At 48.0% G+C, this 17,598-nt stretch overlaps 1 protein-coding gene across 2 annotated transcripts in view; it reads left to right on the top strand.

Annotated features, from left to right (window-relative positions):
• Positions 1 to 15,962, top strand: part of rarga (retinoic acid receptor gamma a) — a 50,722-nt gene extending 34,760 nt beyond the window's left edge. For both annotated transcript variants that reach the window (XM_036534446.1, XM_036534447.1), the window contains 7 exons: positions 8,785 to 8,933; positions 10,287 to 10,428; positions 11,884 to 12,047; positions 12,483 to 12,659; positions 13,243 to 13,447; positions 13,794 to 13,952; positions 14,443 to 15,962. In XM_036534446.1, coding sequence (XP_036390339.1) covers positions 8,785 to 8,933; positions 10,287 to 10,428; positions 11,884 to 12,047; positions 12,483 to 12,659; positions 13,243 to 13,447; positions 13,794 to 13,952; positions 14,443 to 14,795 — 1,349 coding nt within the window. In that variant the 3' untranslated portion in view covers positions 14,796 to 15,962. The remainder of the gene's footprint in view (positions 1 to 8,784; positions 8,934 to 10,286; positions 10,429 to 11,883; positions 12,048 to 12,482; positions 12,660 to 13,242; positions 13,448 to 13,793; positions 13,953 to 14,442) is intronic.
• The last annotated feature ends 1,636 nt before the right edge of the window (positions 15,963 to 17,598 follow it).

The raw sequence follows: 17,598 nt of genomic DNA, 5'->3' as shown, positions 1-17,598 counted from the left end.
GACAGCTCCACGTGGCCTGAGCTGGGCACAAGGGACAGGGAAAGCCCATCTGTGCCACTTGTGCATAACAAACCGCTTCTTGTCATTCGGCCGCAGATCACTCTGAAAACAGGAAGCGTGGGAAAGCTACAGCTCCTAGTGGTTAGTTTCACCTCACGGGGGGTGATGGGACATTGTCAGGGAATCAGCCCGTAAGTAATGCAAATCTGCTTCTGAAGAGCATCCGGCTCTAATGAACATCTTCATCTAGGCAACATCTAACAAGGTTTACAGATAGCAAAATCTACATCTAACGAAAAAACCGTACGTCTAATGGACGTCTACATGAAATGTAAGTTTTCACCCAAAGGACGCAACATCAAACAAAAGATAAAAAATAACAGTCTGCGTCTAACAAGGCCAGCATGGAACAAAGCCTAACCATAACGACAGTGCACTTCTTGTGAAAGACAACATCTGACGATAGCCAGTATCAGGACACAAAAGTGAGCTGTTGAGACCAGCCCTTGCATTCCACAGGTTAATGCTGCAGTCTGGGTGAGAAGCCATTCCCAGGGGAAAGCTCTCTTTGTGAGGTCCTCAGTTTGGTGGCAGAGGTGGGGCACTGTGTGGATCTGCTTGGAATAAGCTGTCGATTAATCTCCAGTTCCTGTTATCAAGGGATAACAGGGAAAGCGGTTAACTCTAAGCAGAGGGTAAATTTGGACAAAGGAGAGGAAGGGGTTGTGTGTGGGGGTGAGGTTGAGTGGCAGGTTGCAGGGCGGTCCTGGTGCAAGGGCCAATAAATGGGGAAAGATCCTTCTGCTGGTGCTACAGCCAATAGAAGTGTCTTTGCTGGTGTTCGGACCAACATAAGTGGACAGGTCTCTCTTCTGGTACTAGGACAAAGAGAAGTGGACATGTCTCTCTGCTGTTGCTAGGCCCAATGGAAATGGACAGGTCTCAATAGAAGAGTGGGAACGGGGGGGGTATCTTCCCTGTTTGACATGGCCCGCCTCCTTCCACACCTACTTCCACATGAAACAGCAGTTTTTGTGGTTTCCATTGCCAAGAGGAGGAAGTAATAACAACACAACAAGAAGGAGCTGTCTGTCCTGAGTCAGAGAGAGGGGGAGTGAGCGATAGGACCCAGCTCTGTTGTTTGAATGCCTGTTTACTCCCAAACGTTCGCATGCACCTGGTCAGTCTGCAGCCCTCATGTGGTGGTTATTCCACGGTACTCCCTGAGCAACTTTTCACACTTCGCAGTCCCCTCATGGTCCCTATACGGCCCCTTTATGGTCTTTGCAGGGTCTCCGAGTGTTCAGTCTCCATGTGCCAGTTGGCATCAGGTTAGGAGTGAGAGCAGGATGTCTGGGAACATTTGGAGACTGCTTTTAATTTAGCCAAAGGAGGTGGGGGTTGGGTACGGCTGTTTGAAGTTGTGTGTTATTTGACTGGGTAGTGTTGGGCAGAGGTGGGGTGGGGTGTAGGGGGGCACTTGTGGCCAAATGTTGGCTTGACTTCATCAGAAAAATAAAGAGGGGGTTTATGAGGCCCTGTAAAAAAGAAAGGCTGGTTTGTATGTGGCCCGCTGACAGAAGGGGGGAGGGAAGTCCTGCTTTAACAACCTGCCCTTCAACATATTAGTCCCCACCTGCCCACCTCAACTGGAGGAGGTTGAGTGGGTGTGTGTGTGTGTATGTGTGTGTGTGTGTGTGTGTGTGCATGTGCATGTGTGTGTGTGTGTGTGTTTGTGTGTGTGTGTGTGTGTGTGCATGTGTGTGTGTGTGTGTGTGCATGCGTATGTATGTGCCTGCCCACATGGCATACATGGTGTGTCTATATGTGTTTGTTGTTTGAGTGTTAGGGTATATGTGTGTTGTTGTTTTTTTTAATGAATGAGTGTATTTCTTTTCATGTGGGTGTGCCTGTGTGTGAGTCTATGTATGTGTGTCTGCGTTTGTGTGTGTGGTTGTAACATGGGTGTGTAAATTCTTCACAGTTTCCCTGGCCCTGTCCAGTTTGGTGTATTGAGCTTCTCCTGGTTCTGGCTGGCTGCCTGTTTTATCACAAGCTCCCTTTCAAGGGCCAGCTCGGGGAGACAGGAAGGGCTCCTCCCTTTCATGGGATTGGAGTGAGGGGGGGGGGGGTCCTGGCGGGGGTGTGGCCATCTGGGCAGGGGGAGGTGGAGGGCTTCAGGTAATGAGATTGCAGACAGCTGTTGAAAGGAACTGCCACTGCTAGGAATCCTGGGCGAAAACTCACTGCCTTCCCCAAATCCCACCTCCTCCTTCAGTGTCCCTCACTCACTCACTCACTCACTCACTTCCAAGAGTGAAGGGCTCCCCCAAAGAGATGACAATGCCTAGTTTTACCACTAGGGGATAAAAAGGCTGGTGAAGTAGTCACAGTCACTGTTGATTTCCAGTTTTTTTTTTTTTTACAGTCCAGTCATATGGACATGGGTGGGGTGTTTTTGAATCTCAGTGAAGACACACAGGCAGTCTGTGTGAGTGAAAACATCCTGTCAGAAACTTTCCCCACAGCTTCATTTCCACTCCGTTGCACTGTCCTGAAACAGCCTTAAAACAAACTTAGACCAGTGACTCAACAGACTCATTGGCAACTTTTCCTGTTATGATCACTAATATTCACTAATCCTATGCTGTATGTAGTTGTGGGCTTTTCTCTGGAGTACAGAATTTAGGTGTTTATTTGCCCTTCTTTATCCAGGGAAGCTTGCACGGTGCCCATTTTACACGCTGTCCATTTAACAGCTATTTCTGAAACAGTTCAGGTTAAGTACCTTGCTCAAAGGTCACCCACCTGGGAATCAAACCTGCAACATTTTGGTTACATTGCATATCCACTGACTTCAGGATAGTACCTTAGTGAAGAGACCCACCTCAGTGCCCTCCTGGAAAGAGATTTCAGAGGAAATGAGGGAGGAAAGGAAGCGAGTGGGGATGAGGGGGTGATGTGTGACCATGTGGTCATTGTGTGCCGACTGGTACAATGTCACTGGGCAAGGCAGAGATCGTTGGGGTGCGGCAGGAAGAAGCAGCCAATCAGGTGCCAGGGGAAAAAAGTCCTGTGGGTGGGGCCCACCAGCTGGGGGCGGTGGCTATAACCGAGGTGAAGAGCTGGGTGGGTCCCGACGGCGCGGGCCTCCTGCTCGAGACGGAGGGTGTCCCGCGCCCAGCAAGAGCCCGCTCAGCGTGACGGCAGGTCCAGTCGAAGCGCAGGTCCAATAAAACCCCTGCCCAATCTGTTCCCCTTCTGTCGGTCCCCCAGCATCACAGCTTGCCTCTCTGTCAGCTCGGGCTGCAGAGCGGTTCCTGACGAGCTTCGGTGCTGACTGGGGAAACTCACTGTGAGAGCACATGAATATACAAACAAACATGTCAGAGTAACTCGCCAAGATTAGGCAGACATTGCTAAACAGTTTGAGAAAAAGTAAATAGAGCAAGAAGGTATTACATTACATTATTGTCATCTAGCAGACGCTCTTCCAGAGTGAATTACCTAGGTGACCATTTTTACATGTTATCTATTTATACAGCAGGATATTTACTGAAGCAATTCTGGGTTAGGTACCTTGTCCAAGGATACAGCATCAATTGCCTCAGTGGGGCATTGAACCAGCAACCTTTTGGTTACGAGCCCAGCTCGTTACTACTATGCCACACTGCCAACCAAGACAATGAGAAGAGTGCTATCGCCAGCTGTACTGTGCAACTACTCATGGGATGTAACTGCGCAAACAACATGCACGTTTTGACTTATGGGTTCTTCAGCGCTGGCCACGTCTTCAAACATGGTAACACACACAAACATACTATTCATGCCAGTATTCTAAACATAATATTCAAGCCAATATTCATGTGTGCACACAGGGAGCATGTTGCGACACTTATTTTTGTAGGCACAGAGGAGCTGACAGCTACATTTGCTTATCAAATTTGGAGATATTAGCTGGAATGGTGCCCATGCAGAAATGTACAACTACAGTTAAATACACATGGGCACGCACGCACACACGTACACGCACACACACAAGTGCCATAGTTCTACCCAAAGTCACGTTGGCCAAATTTCAGCTCTGTTGTTATGAAATGTTTGCATCTCAGCCAGTGTGTCTTCTGTACACTACTCTGTTTAAGCTACTGTTCCAACAGTGCACACCTAAAACCATACAGACTGTATGTGTATAGCATGTATGTGTTTGTTCATTTCATTGAAATCTAACCCACACCTCATGTGTTGGCAAGATGTCCCTCTTCAGCGAGGCCTGTACTGATCTGTCCATGAGGATCAGGGCACTGCGACCTTGACATGGAGCTCAAAGAGGTGTAGCGGCTAAAGGGCTGGGCTTAGAACCTGGAGGTCACATGTTTGATTCCCAAGCATCGTACCTGAACAGCTTTAGCAAATATCTTTCTGTGCAAGCAGGAGGCGCGTAAAAATGTGAACTATGCGAGTCACTCACACGGACATAAGTAATAATTTGTTGTGCGTGCATGTGTGCATGCGTGTATGCGTGATGCAGTTCGACGAGTCGGACCTGAACGCAAAGTGCGTTTCTCTGACGCAGCCAGCGACTGTTACGCGTGCGTGTTGTAACACAGGGCCCGGCCATGTATGTGCAGTGTGATTACAGCACTTTAGTTCTCTCTCATTTGGACAAGGGGAAGCCGAAAGAACAGAACAGCCGCTTGCCCTGGCCCCGAATCGAGGGAGGCGGGGTTGGGTGGGGGGGGGTGGTGGACGGGCAGGCAGCATTGGAAAGTGTCCCCCACTGCGTGTGACAGACGGATTAGCACGGGGCCCATGGAGCCGTGCCACTTGTGTACAGAAGCCATTGAGGGAAGGGGGGATTAGGAGGAAAATGATACCTGACAGGAAGAGAGCAGCAGCTACTGATAACCTTACCCTCCTCCCCCTTCAACCCCCAAAACACACTCTACTGTCCTACTCTACCTCCTTCTACCTACACACACACACACACACACACACACACACACACACACACACACACTTTATTCCATCCATTACCAGCCAGCGACATTCTGGCTGGGGATTGTCATGCAAATTGAGCCCCAGGCTCCCGAGCTGATAAGGAAGGCCTCAGGTTTCAGGAGAGCTTTGTTTTCTAAACAGTGATGAGTAGAGTTTTGGAGACAGGAAAGGGGGAGCAGGCCAGAGGGAAAGATTTAATTGCTGATCTCATAGTGTGATTGAGGTGTTTTGGGATATAGGGATCGGTGTTTTGAGAGGCAGTAACCAGCTATGGGTGATGACGGAACTTGATGGATTCTACACACAAAAGCACACACGGCCTCTCTCTGTGTCTGTCTGTCTGTTGGTCTGTCAACGGGCTCAATTGCTGTCCATCTCCTGGATTCAGTTCGTCTTTATCAAAGGGCTTCCAACACAAGAGCCTCTTTCACTGTTATCGCTGTGTAAACAGAAACGCGGCTCTTATTTAGGCGCGGAGGATTCTGACGTTTATTGTTGAAATGCGCCTTTCGCTTTGAATATGCCGACCAAATATAAACTCATCTGTTTAGATGAACCCAGCAAGACCTGTTCCGTCAGAGAGGGAGCTCCTCTCCCTCGAATCGTCTAGTGACAGGGCAGGGACAGATTATTCACTGGCGCGCTCACACACACAATCAAATTGAAAGCCCAGATTGATGTTTACAGAGCGTGTTCTTTCAACGAAATGAGTGCACGACTCATTTTATGGAAACAAACGCACGGTTCATGATCAGATATCAGAACTTGGAGATCATCAAGTATGTTCTTTATGGAACAAAAGATTTTCGCAAAGATATCTCACAGAATCCTCCAAACGCACTCGTAAGCAATCAGCGAAATCAGACAAAACATAAACACATGCTCTTATAAATGTGTTTGAGACCACAGATATTTGATGTGCAGATGATTTAAGTCATTGAGTCGCTGTGACATTCATGTGAAAATTCTTCAGCTCCATGTGTCAGAAAGATTATAAGCTCTATTAGTCCTACTGTTTAAGAAAAAAAAAGCTAAACGGCTAACAGTCCTTAAAAGGCTCTGCTATTGTCATTACTGATGCTATATTATTGCTATGGTTACTAATACTGTGTCATCTTAAATTAAATTATGTAAAAATTATTTTATTATTACTGTTAGTAGTAACAGTGATACTAATATTATTGACGCTGCTGTTGTTGTTATCATTATTAGAATTTCCCTCATTAGTCTGATTATGACTGTAGCAACATCAGAGTGATTGTTCATGTTTTTATCTCTCTTTTAGTCCAAGGCACAGTTTAAGGGCAGGTCACTGCTGTAACTTTTCACCCCTGCAAAGCGCCTTTGTCCCCCTCACCCCCCCTTTCTATTTACTGTCTCCCTCTCGCTCTCTCTCCTGTTTTTATTAAATTCCTCTTTTATACCCCTTTTCTCCTCTTTTTGAAGTCTCCCCACTCTTGTTAAAAAAGCCAGGCTGGTGGGTGTTTTGAACCCCTCGGTGTGAGAGAGTAGAAGGAGGTGGGGGCTGGTGTGTAGGTTAAGTTTGGGCTAGCCCTGTGGTTTCCATTGAAGGTGGCAGGGGGGTTGAGCGCAGTAAAACTTGGGATTTTAGTGCCTCCCGTTTCTTCTTAATTTTATGATTGGGATTTTTTTACGGGTCTGGGCTACAGCTGGTGGTGTGAATAGCAGCCCAAGGTGACCGGGTCCCAATAAAGACCTCGCCAGCCGGGCCACGGACTCCGCCTCAGCCATGGGACCGGCTTTATAGGCCAGCTTACGAGCCTGGGCCTCTATTAAAAGCTGGCAGGACTGCGCTGAGGAATTTAGGGCCAGGAAACAGGAGAAAAATAGGGTGTGTCAGGAGGGGGCTGGGAGGGAAGGTGGGGGTTCAAGGGTGACAAAAGGTGAAAGTTGAAAGTCAGTATGTTGCTCTATATGTGAAAGAGGGTAGCTGGATGTGTCTTGGTAGCTGTGGCCTTCTCTGTGGTAGCAAAAATATTTATCTTTAAATCTGTGTCTGTGCTTGTGTGATTGTGAGTTTGTATGAGGGGTATGAGTGACTTTGTATGTGAGCTTGTGTGTGAGTGTGTGTGTGTGAGCTTGTGTGTGTGTGTGTGTGTGTGTGTATGTTTTTATGTATGTGGATACAAGTGACTTTTGTATGTGGTTCTATGTGTGTGTGCGTATGTGTGTGTGTGTGTGCGTGTGTGTGTGTGTGTGTGTGTGTGTGTGTGTGTGTGTGTGTGTGAGAGCCTGTGTGTGTGTGTGTGTGTGTGTATGTGAGAGCCTGTGTGTGTGTGAGAGCCTGTGTGTGTGTGTGTGTGTGTGTGTGTGAGAGCCTGTGTGTGTGTGTGTGTGTGTGTGTGTGTGTGTGTGTGTGTGTGTGTGTGAGAGCCTGTGTGTGTGTGTGTGTGTGTGTGTGTGAGAGCCTGTGTGTGTGTGTGTGTGTGTGTGTGTGTGTGTGTGTGTGTGTGTGTGTGTGAGAGCCTGTGTGTGTGTGTGTGTGTGTGTGTGTGCGTGTGTGTGAGAGAACCTGTGCGAAGGCAGCTGTCTGCCTCCCCTTTCACTGCTGTAAATGGAGGTATAGAGGAGCAGTGTTGTCCCGTGTGACGCAAGGTAACAGTGACGTTGCTCTTTCATAAGCGTTACTCTGCTCCAGGTCATGTGTTTAAACCAGACAAGGAGAGGCATGCAGGGCCAGAGTGAGTGGAGAGAGAGAGGCAGGATGGCGGTGCGCCTCATTCGGGCCAGCCCACGGAGGAACGAGGAAGCTGCCATAGAGGAGGCGCTCCGGCCCCCGGGGCCGGCAGCAGCGACGGCACCGACGCCACTGATGCCACTGGCGCCCCGCCCGTCTACCTGCCTTATCAGCTCAGCTGTCAGGCTGCTGCTTATCTCTGAGTGTCCCTGCGTTTCTCCTCTATCTCTCCCTCTGTCTGTCACTCTGCTGTCAATCAGCATCCACACGCCCTCCCCAGCCTTTCAAAATATTTACCCCGCAGCTTCCCTCCTGGTGTGTGTGTGTGTGTGTGTGTGTGTGTGGAGGGGAGGAGGTGTCGCCTAGAGGGGGTTGGGATTGCAATGGTGGGTTGGGTTTCTGTTGATTGACGCGTCTCTCTTTGTCACTGTCTGGTCTGTTCGCTTGTTACTGCTAATGTCATGACAGCTTCACAGTTTACCTTACAAGGTACGCATGGAAATAAATGCATAAGAACAAATGCAGAATGTTTGGATTTTGGTTGTGTTGGCTGAGAATGTGGTTAACGTGGTTTTGAAGAATAGTTTCAGATGTTTCAGCATATCTATGACACGTTCTGTGAGCTCTCTTAAAAACGGCTCTCCCGTCCCTCTGTGTCTTAGGTTTCCTTTGTGCTTCTGGTGGCCTTTGGGGCCTAGTGGCTTATAGCTTTCATGTCTCCCCCTGTAATATGATAATTTCAAAGTACCTCTCAGACAGTTCACATTGTGCTGTGCTCATGTCCCATCGCACTGACGCAAACGACAAGGGATTAACCACGCACCTGCCTTCTCTCTCCCTGTCTCTACATCACTACCTCTGTACCTCTCTCTCTCTCTCTCTCTCTCTCTCTCTCTCTCTCTCTCTCTCTCTCTCTCTCTCTCTCTGACCCAACCAAACTCAAATCAAGTGAAAACAAGTACTGTCGAATGTAAAGTATAGCTACAAACACAGCCGTAGTGCAGCGCATGAGGTGAACATGCGCATAATTTTAAAACAGGAAGTGATGTGGGGACCTCTCCCTCTCTTTCCTTCTCTCGCTGCAGCGGTGGAGACTCAGAGCACCAGCTCAGAGGAAATGGTGCCCAGCTCGCCCTCCCCACCCCCTCCGCCACGCGTCTACAAACCCTGCTTTGTGTGCCAGGACAAGTCCTCAGGGTACCACTACGGGGTCAGCTCCTGTGAGGGGTGCAAGGTGAGTGACAGCTCTCCCCCCACCAACCCCCCCCAACACACACACACACACACACATCCCACCATGGCACGCCATGTTACACCGCAGGTGTACAGGTTACAGGGCCGTTCCAGCAAAACCAGTGACACCAGTTGGTTTTACGCCACGTCTGGAAAAATATACATCCGTGAGCTGACGTCACAGTCTAGACAGGAGATGAGGAGTGGTTTGAATGGTGGTCCAATTCGATCAGTTCTTGCGCATGCACTGCGAGAATGCAAGACTGAAGAGGCAAGAACAGACTCATTCTTGCATTCGCAGTGGATTACTGAAATGATGAGCAAATGACCTCCCGTCACTGTCTGTTTTGATTACAAAGAGACTCGGCCTCCACTACAGATCCTAGAAAGTCATTTTATGCATTTAGAACTCCCTGTTTAAAAAGTGCAGCAGAGGCAAGTGCAGGTGAAGAGAAGTAGCAACTGGTACAGAACAGAAATTAGAAATCTGCAAACAGAATGAAGCAAAAGGACAGAGTAAGAAACCAGATCTTAACAATATGAAACAATCTTAACACGAGAACAATCACATATTAGGTTTTAATTTCAGCTTCAAAGTCAATTGCAAGGTATTATGGAAAGTTTGAGGCACCAGTTTGTGCAGAACAAGGCACCCGCGGTGTGAATGGAGGCATGCACAGCTGAAGGAAGGCTGTATCGTGTGTGTGTGTGCGGCATTCAGGCAGCTGATTTCTGGATTTGTGAGGTTAATTTATACAGGCAGCCAGAGCGTGAGAATGCTCCTCTGACGCCCGTTGAGACATCAGACAGCGGAGCACGGACCAGTCACGGTCAATGTTGCACAAGCCAAAATTTTGCAGTTGGCCGAGATGCAACTTGATGACACTGATTGTGACTGCTAGGTCATATCAAATTGTCTGTGTTGAACAAATGCTGCCAAAACCGTTTTGTCAAACAAAATGGACCGGGTGTCATTAGGCCCAAGGGACAAAAGCGAGTGGAAACAAAGGTACCCAGAGAGTGATAAAATGATCAGTGTGTATGAAAATGAACAGCGTGAACAGAAAGTTCCACCCGTTTATGCTTCTCTCTCTTCTAATTCTCACCCTCTCTCCCTCTCCCTCACCCTCTTCACTCTTTTCACTCTCTTCTCAACTCCCTCTTCCTACCCCTTACCCTCTTTTTCGCTGTCATCTTTCCCTCCCTTTCCCTGTTTCTCTTTCTGTTCCTTGTTTCTCCAACTACCTAATTCTCTCTCCCCCCTCCTGCCTGCCCCCTCTCCCTCTCCTTCCCTCTCCCACCTTCTCCCCCCACAACCCCCTCTCTCACCCTGTGTGATTTTGATGGCTCCCAGGGGTTCTTCCGGCGCAGTATCCAGAAGAACATGGTGTACACCTGCCACCGCGACAAGAACTGCCAGATAAACAAGGTGACGCGGAACCGCTGCCAGTACTGCCGGCTGCAGAAGTGCTTCGAAGTTGGCATGTCCAAGGAAGGTGAGAGCCAGGCCCGAAGCCTGGGGCTTTCCTGAGTGCTACACCTGGACCCGGCAAGGCCAGGGAGTGCAGCCTCACTGGCCATGTGCCCTGGTAGTTTGGGAGCTTCGTTCTTAACCAGAAGGTCACTGGTTTTTTTTTCCGGATGGGATACTGTTGGTACCACTGTTGTACCCCGATCAAGGTACTTAACCTAGATTGGGCCAGTGAATACGGCTGCATGAACTGATAATATGTAAAATGGAAGCCATATAACTTACCCTGGCTGAGGAGGATATGCAAATAGATAACGTAAAATCACAGGCTGCTTTCCCAAAGATCCGTCTTCCTGTCTCACAAATTTTCTTCCTCTCTCAGCTTGTATCATACACCCACTAGAACAGAATGGCTTTTTAGTTGCTTCTTCTTACCTGGGAAGTAATCTGTCTTTGTGGGGACAGACTTCTCTTCCATTTCCTTGGTTCTTTTGCCGAGTTGTTTTGGCTTTGGCTGTTTTAGAAAATAGATTTCAGATGTGTTGGAAACCCAAAAGAAGGCCTAACTCTGTGCATGTGTGTGCATGAGTACAAGTGTCTGCATGTTTGTGTTGGCGTGTTTGGTTGTTTGTGTGTGTGTGTTTGTGTATATGTGTGCATGTGTGTGTGTGTGTGTATGTGTATTTGTGTGTGTGCACGCGCATGGGTGTGTGTGTTTGGGATGTGGGACACATTGTACCTCTGCTATTACTGGATATCCTGAGAGGAAGGAGAGAGAGAGAGAGACAGAGAGAAGGCTACTGAGCGTGTGACGCATTTATTCTAAAGATGAACTGAACATGGCAGTTGATGAGAGAGGTGATGGGGGTAGGATTATGTCCGCTTGTTGAAAGTGATGGCAGTGGGGGTTGGGGGGGGGGCATTAAATGTCTGAGATGATTACATTAAGAAATTGCTTCTGAGGCCTTCTTTCTGTTTGGGTCATGTTTGCTCCTCAGGTCAGAGAGAAATCTTTATAGACGGAATGGGGAGGGCTACAGGGATGCCAAACCCAAAGAAATTAGAAATGTCTTTTACCATATATCAATGTCACATAAACTGACAGCCTTCATTTAATAGGGCTCTTTGTGCTTCAGTGGTGGACAGCAGCTGGCGTGTCACACTTTATTCTTTCTATGCAAATGAGGGGTCCCTCAGACCTATCTGCTGTTTTCTGACTAGATTAAAAGATGACACACCTTGTTGTGCTTTTATTCAACCAATCAGAGAGCAGCAAAAGCAAATGTGCTTAAGTCTTACTGTGCTTAATTTATGTATTCTTGTTGTATCTTCCAAGCCTCTCTTTAACACTATACATGATTTTACTGCCGTAAGCCCTGTGTCTCAGGTGGGTGGAGCAAAGACCTGTCGGTTACTGCTCAGAAGTGCAGGCCTTCTCTTCACACTCCCTCCCTTCTTCATCTTCCTCTGCCTCCTGCAGCAGTGCGGAACGACCGCAACAAGAAGAAGAAGGATGTAAAGGAGGAGGCCGTCCTGCCTGAGAGCTATGAGCTGAGCGGCGAGCTGGAGGAGCTGGTCAACAAAGTCAGCAAAGCTCACCAGGAGACCTGCCCCTCTCTGTGCCAGCTGGGCAAATACACCACCGTGAGTGGCATGCACAGAGCACACACATGCCACCATGACTACAGCACACACTCACATACACACACATGCACACACAAACAACTTTGACTACTGTGCACCCACACATACACACACACTCACAGACCTGCCTGAGTACAACATGCAAAGTATACAGAAATACACACACCATCCACACAATCACATACCACATACCTACATACACAAACACTTACATATACCACAGTGAGAACCACAATTTTACACACACACACACACACACACACACACACACACACACCCAAACACACACAGATATACACCACCATATTCTCAAATTTAAATGTATTTTATTGGCCCAACTATATGTGACAGACTGTTGCTGAAGCAATGGTGGTTTAAAGGAAGCAGTTACAGAAATAATCAAAAGATGCTGCTCTTTTTCTCTCCCAAACATAGAACTCAAGCTCAGACCACCGAGTGCAGCTGGACCTGGGTCTGTGGGACAAGTTCAGCGAGCTCTCCACCAAGTGCATTATCAAAATCGTAGAGTTTGCCAAGCGGCTGCCTGGCTTTACGTCACTCACCATCGCCGACCAGATCACACTGCTCAAATCAGCTTGCCTGGACATCCTGGTACCCACTCCTACCTCACTCCCTCATTCTGCCTACCCATAGTTGCACTACTTGTCACTTCTCTCTCTGTTCTCCATCTACCAACAGGACACTTAGATGCTATATTAAAAGAGGCAACACTGTCACACAGTGGTGGTTTGTAGTATAGCAGGCATGATGAAGTCCTGTGTATCACCTTCTGAATGGGGCGTTTATATCAGCAAAAAGGGGGTTCAAAGTCAAGATGCTGAGTGCCAGGATCTTTGCTAGAAGGCAACCAGATGACTGAATGTAATGTCAGCCTATATGGGGCAGGTGGTAAAAATGGCTGGTGGCCTCGCAGGGACAGCACTCATTTTCCTGACCCAATCGAGAAAAAATGATGTATTGTGTGTATGTACTTTTGCTTTCTCATTGGCGTATTGTTATGTGTGGAAACGGTCAGTTTGAGCAGCACAGTGGAAAACTGCAGTGATTTTCACTCGTCTGTGTGCACTGCAGGCTGCTGCTGACATGTGCTTGGCCCTCGTGTCACTGTCCCTGATTTTTGACCGCACTTTCTCCTCCCTCCCTGATGTGTGTCTGTCCCCCTCTCTCGGGTCAGATGCTGCGGATCTGCACTCGCTACACACCGGAGCAGGACACCATGACCTTCTCGGACGGGCTGACCCTGAACCGCACGCAGATGCACAATGCTGGGTTCGGACCACTCACCGACCTGGTGTTCGCCTTCGCCGGCCAGCTGCTGCCCCTGGAGATGGATGACACAGAGACTGGGCTTCTCAGCGCCATCTGCCTGATTTGTGGAGGTACTGCACCCTGCGTCTCTGCAGGCTATGACAATAGGAATTTAGCATAACAATAGGAATTTAGTGCCCTGGGTACTACTGGGACATTTAAACATCTGGGTGTGTGTTCCGCTTGTCCCTCACATTATTAAGCTATTGTTTAAAATTGTTATTGTTATTGTATGTGACGCAGTGTTTATTCCCCTTATGCTGTGAGTGATTTTGCAATGTGATTTAGTGGTTTATTGCACAGAACTCTGTAATTGCATGTTTATTGGGTGTTTATCCGCTCAAGCTGGGTGTGATTGGATGTTTATTCTCCTGAATTTATGTGATTGGGAGTTTGTCCCCCTGTGTGTCCGGGCAGATCGCATGGACCTGGAGGAGCCGCAGCGTGTTGACCGGCTGCAGGAGCCCCTGCTGGAAGCCCTGAAGATTTATGCCCGGCGCCGCCGGCCCAACAAGCCACACATGTTTCCCCGCATGCTGATGAAGATCACTGACCTCCGCGGCATAAGCACCAAGGGTCAGTACTGCATCCCAACACAAGTGAAGGGTGTCGGTGAGGCACTCTCTAACAGGAGAAGGGAGGGTCAGTCCTGTACTGTCATACAGGGGAAGAGAGAGTCAGTACTGTACTATCATACAGGGGAAGGGAGAGTCAGTACTGTACTATCATACAGGGGAAGGGAGAGTCAGTACTGTACTATCACACAGGGGAAGGGAGGGTGAGTATTGTATTATCAGGGAAATACTACTGCACTCTCTGAAGGGAGAACCGGTACTGAAAGAAGTGTGATTACACCTCACTGCTGGATATTAACTGAAACAATGCAGAAGTACCTTGCTCAAAATTCAAAAGGAGTCACCAGGGAATTAAACCTATGTGTTTCAAACCTTTGTTCTGTAACTATCACAGCATCCTGCAGGCCCATATCTGTGGAAGGAGTGAGGTGGTTTGGGCTTACAGGATGTGATCTTTCTGAGACTGACTGGCTGTGCTGTGTCCAATGCAGGGGCTGAGAGAGCAGTCACCCTGAAAATGGAGATCCCGGGCCCCATGCCGCCCCTGATCCGAGAGATGCTGGAGAACCCCGAGGCCTTCGAGGACGAGCCAGAGAGCCATGACGCGGTGGCAGTGGCGCCCCCCCCACCCCTCACCATCAAGAGGGAGAGGGAGGATGATGGGGAGGGCGGGGCCACCGAAAACAGCAGCGAGCTCTCCCTGGAGGAGGAGGAAGACGACGAGGATGACGACGGAGGGGACGAGGAGAGGGAGCGAGAGGTAGACAGCGATGGAGAGGCCTGGGGGGGGCAAGCCCCCATCCCAGAGGCATCCAGGAAAAGCCACACGGGGCGGGGCCAGTGAACGACTAAACCTCCTTTCTCAAGACCACCAGTCCGCTCCCATAAAAACCTGAAAATCTCATGAACTTCTGTTTAGGACTGAACAGAGAGAAGAGGCTAAAGGAACAGAACTAACTTTCAGACAAAAAGATTGTCTGTTCTTGTCTGTATTGTAAATAGAAGTGAGAGGAAATGCCAAAACAGAGAAACACACCAGCGCTGAGCAGCGGACTCCAGAAAATGCACTCGCCCACAGTATCACAGGTTCCTCCTCAGGGTGCAGTGCTTCAGGTAGCCACCAGAGGGAGTGCAAATGGCACTTCTTTTTCTAAAAGAGAAAGAAAAAATATGAAACAACCAAACGGAACACTGATAACTTGTTGTTGATGCTTTTGAAAAATCATTTCTTTTTATTGTTTTTTTTCATATGGTATATGTATACACCCATATATATCTATATATCTTTATATTTTTGTCTTTAATTGTCATTTATGGTTTTTGTATACTCTCATGGTGTCCTTTGAAGAGCTTTCCAGTACAGAGAGAAACAGAGAAAGAGAGAGAGAGAAGTGACAATTCACAACTGGTAAACCTCTGTGGATTCTGGAGTCCAGACCCTCGGACGGGTTTTAGTTTGCTTCATGTCATCACAGACAGAAGCGGTAATCAGCTCAGTGACCCAGAATCTGTGACCCACACAAGAATCGGAGGGATAGGAATCGAGGATCGATATTACTCTTTCGGCTGCACATATCACGCGCCACTTATGCCATCTCAGCTTCGGTGCTAGAATTAGCTCTCTTTTTTTTTCGCTGTGAGGCATCAGGATTTGTCGATGTGGGGGACTCCAGTCATTCACCCTCATTATGTTACACCCCACCCTCTGAAGTGAGTTCCTCCCCGCACTGTGTTTGCTACATTCAGGGTGCCAATAGAAACTTCTACTTTCAGCCATATCTGAACCACTTTTGTGGTCCTGTTGTGAGGCAGTACACAGTGTGAACGAGTTGCGGTGACACAACAGTGTGGGAGGAGAATCTACAGAGCTGCTCAGAGATCATTGATCAGTACAAATCCAAGTCTCACTCTAACCTAGTGATGCAATGGAATATTTGTAGTGTAAGTACATACACACAAGCAGGTATGCATGTGTAAACCCAAATGTGTATATACATGTTGAGGTGAAAAATCGTGCACACACAAATGTATACACACACAAACACACTTATACACGTGTGCGCGCACACACACAGACATACACACACTTACTTGTGCAGAGCTCTGGCCTAGGCTTAGGAGAACTATACAATACAACAACATCATCAAAACCAGACTCAGGGTGACTTAATGAGGACCAAATGGTAGCTGTCCAGGAAAATGCCGGAAACTGGCTTCATTCAGACATGTTGGTTAGCCAGTTTGCACAGAGTGACCTGCTCCATCTCAATGTTAGCACTGGGTGGAGTGTACAGCCAAGCCACCTTGCCAAAAAGCCATTCTGTAGCCGTGCGTGTCTCCTTTCCTCTCCCTGGAGGTGGCTGGCTCTGTTTGTTTCACAGGTTCTCATGTCTCAGTCACTCTTTACTGACAGAACTGTTGTGTGTGGATAGCTGGGCATAGGCAACCAGACCAATGAACTGTGTCTCTGTCGCAGTTTAAGCAATATTAGACAGGGGTAGACCGATACCCTGCAGGACAGATCTGCCCTATGAGATTCTCTTCCTGAATGTGTGATCTGCGCTCGCGGTGCATGTGTGTCTCATTCCGCTTTCGTCAAATGAATGTTATTTTTGAAGACCCCGTCTCTGCTGCGGAGCTGGAACCAGGCTGTCGGGAGCAGGGGCTGGAGCTGGCTGACACCAGTACAGCATGATGGCTTCTTTGTTGTATTACCTGCAATCAGAGTTGTAGCGGATTACGCTACACTGAGCGCCGGTGCCCGCCCAGATCAGGACAACCACCTGGACTTTGTCTGCAGTCCAAGGCTGAGTTTTTTTCTGGAAAAAATAGACTCCCTATTACTTCAGTCTACCTCTGATTGGTTGCAGTGATCAGCAACGCTCCTCCTTTATGTTTTCATCTTGTGTATATCTGTTTGGGTTTGTAGCACCAGTGGAGATAGGCCTGCTCCCAGGATGAGCTGACACTCAGCTGAATTATAGAACAAAAAATGGAAAACCACCCTGTAGCTGAATGAAGCTAGCCAGCAAGGCCCCATCTTTACAATGGGAAAAGGGGCAGAATAAGCTAGCCTGGTTCCAGCCCTGCAGTGGAAAGGGGGTACTGGTATCACTCTTACTTGGAGAAGGGCCTGGTGGGCAGAGCTTACCAAAACCCCTCTTACTGAGGGTGTGGCCTTCATAGGCGATGCTTTTATAATGCTGTGGGGCTGTGTTGTATCTGTACTGTATATCTGTCTCTGACTGCGGCAGAGATGGGTGTCATCTTCCCTCTGGTTATACTGTTCAAGAAGAAAAGCCATTTTGACAAAGAGAGGGGGATTTTGTACAATAAATAACTTTTGTGAACGTTCAATCATTTATAAATCTGTAATTTTTTGAAGTACATGTTTTTCAGAACAGGAAATAAAGCCAGGTTCAGATAACAAATCAGCCCTGTTTTATTACCACTGTGGTAGGTTTTCATCACTCTCCAGTACCGATTATCAATGACATTCATTTGGATCAGCCACAGAATCAGCAGCAAATGGGTTAATACCTTGATTTGTACATAAATCTTGCCACCATGTACTGATTTTCTTAGGAACACTAATATGATCAGTTTTGAATCCTGTCACAAAGGGTAACTGATGTCAAATTGAGCTA

Source organism: Megalops cyprinoides, chromosome 7, assembly GCF_013368585.1.
Source record: "Megalops cyprinoides isolate fMegCyp1 chromosome 7, fMegCyp1.pri, whole genome shotgun sequence".
Lineage (NCBI taxonomy): Eukaryota > Metazoa > Chordata > Actinopteri > Elopiformes > Megalopidae > Megalops > Megalops cyprinoides.
The sequence above is the reverse complement of the archived record's forward strand: the minus strand, read 5'-3'. Positions and strand labels throughout refer to the sequence as shown.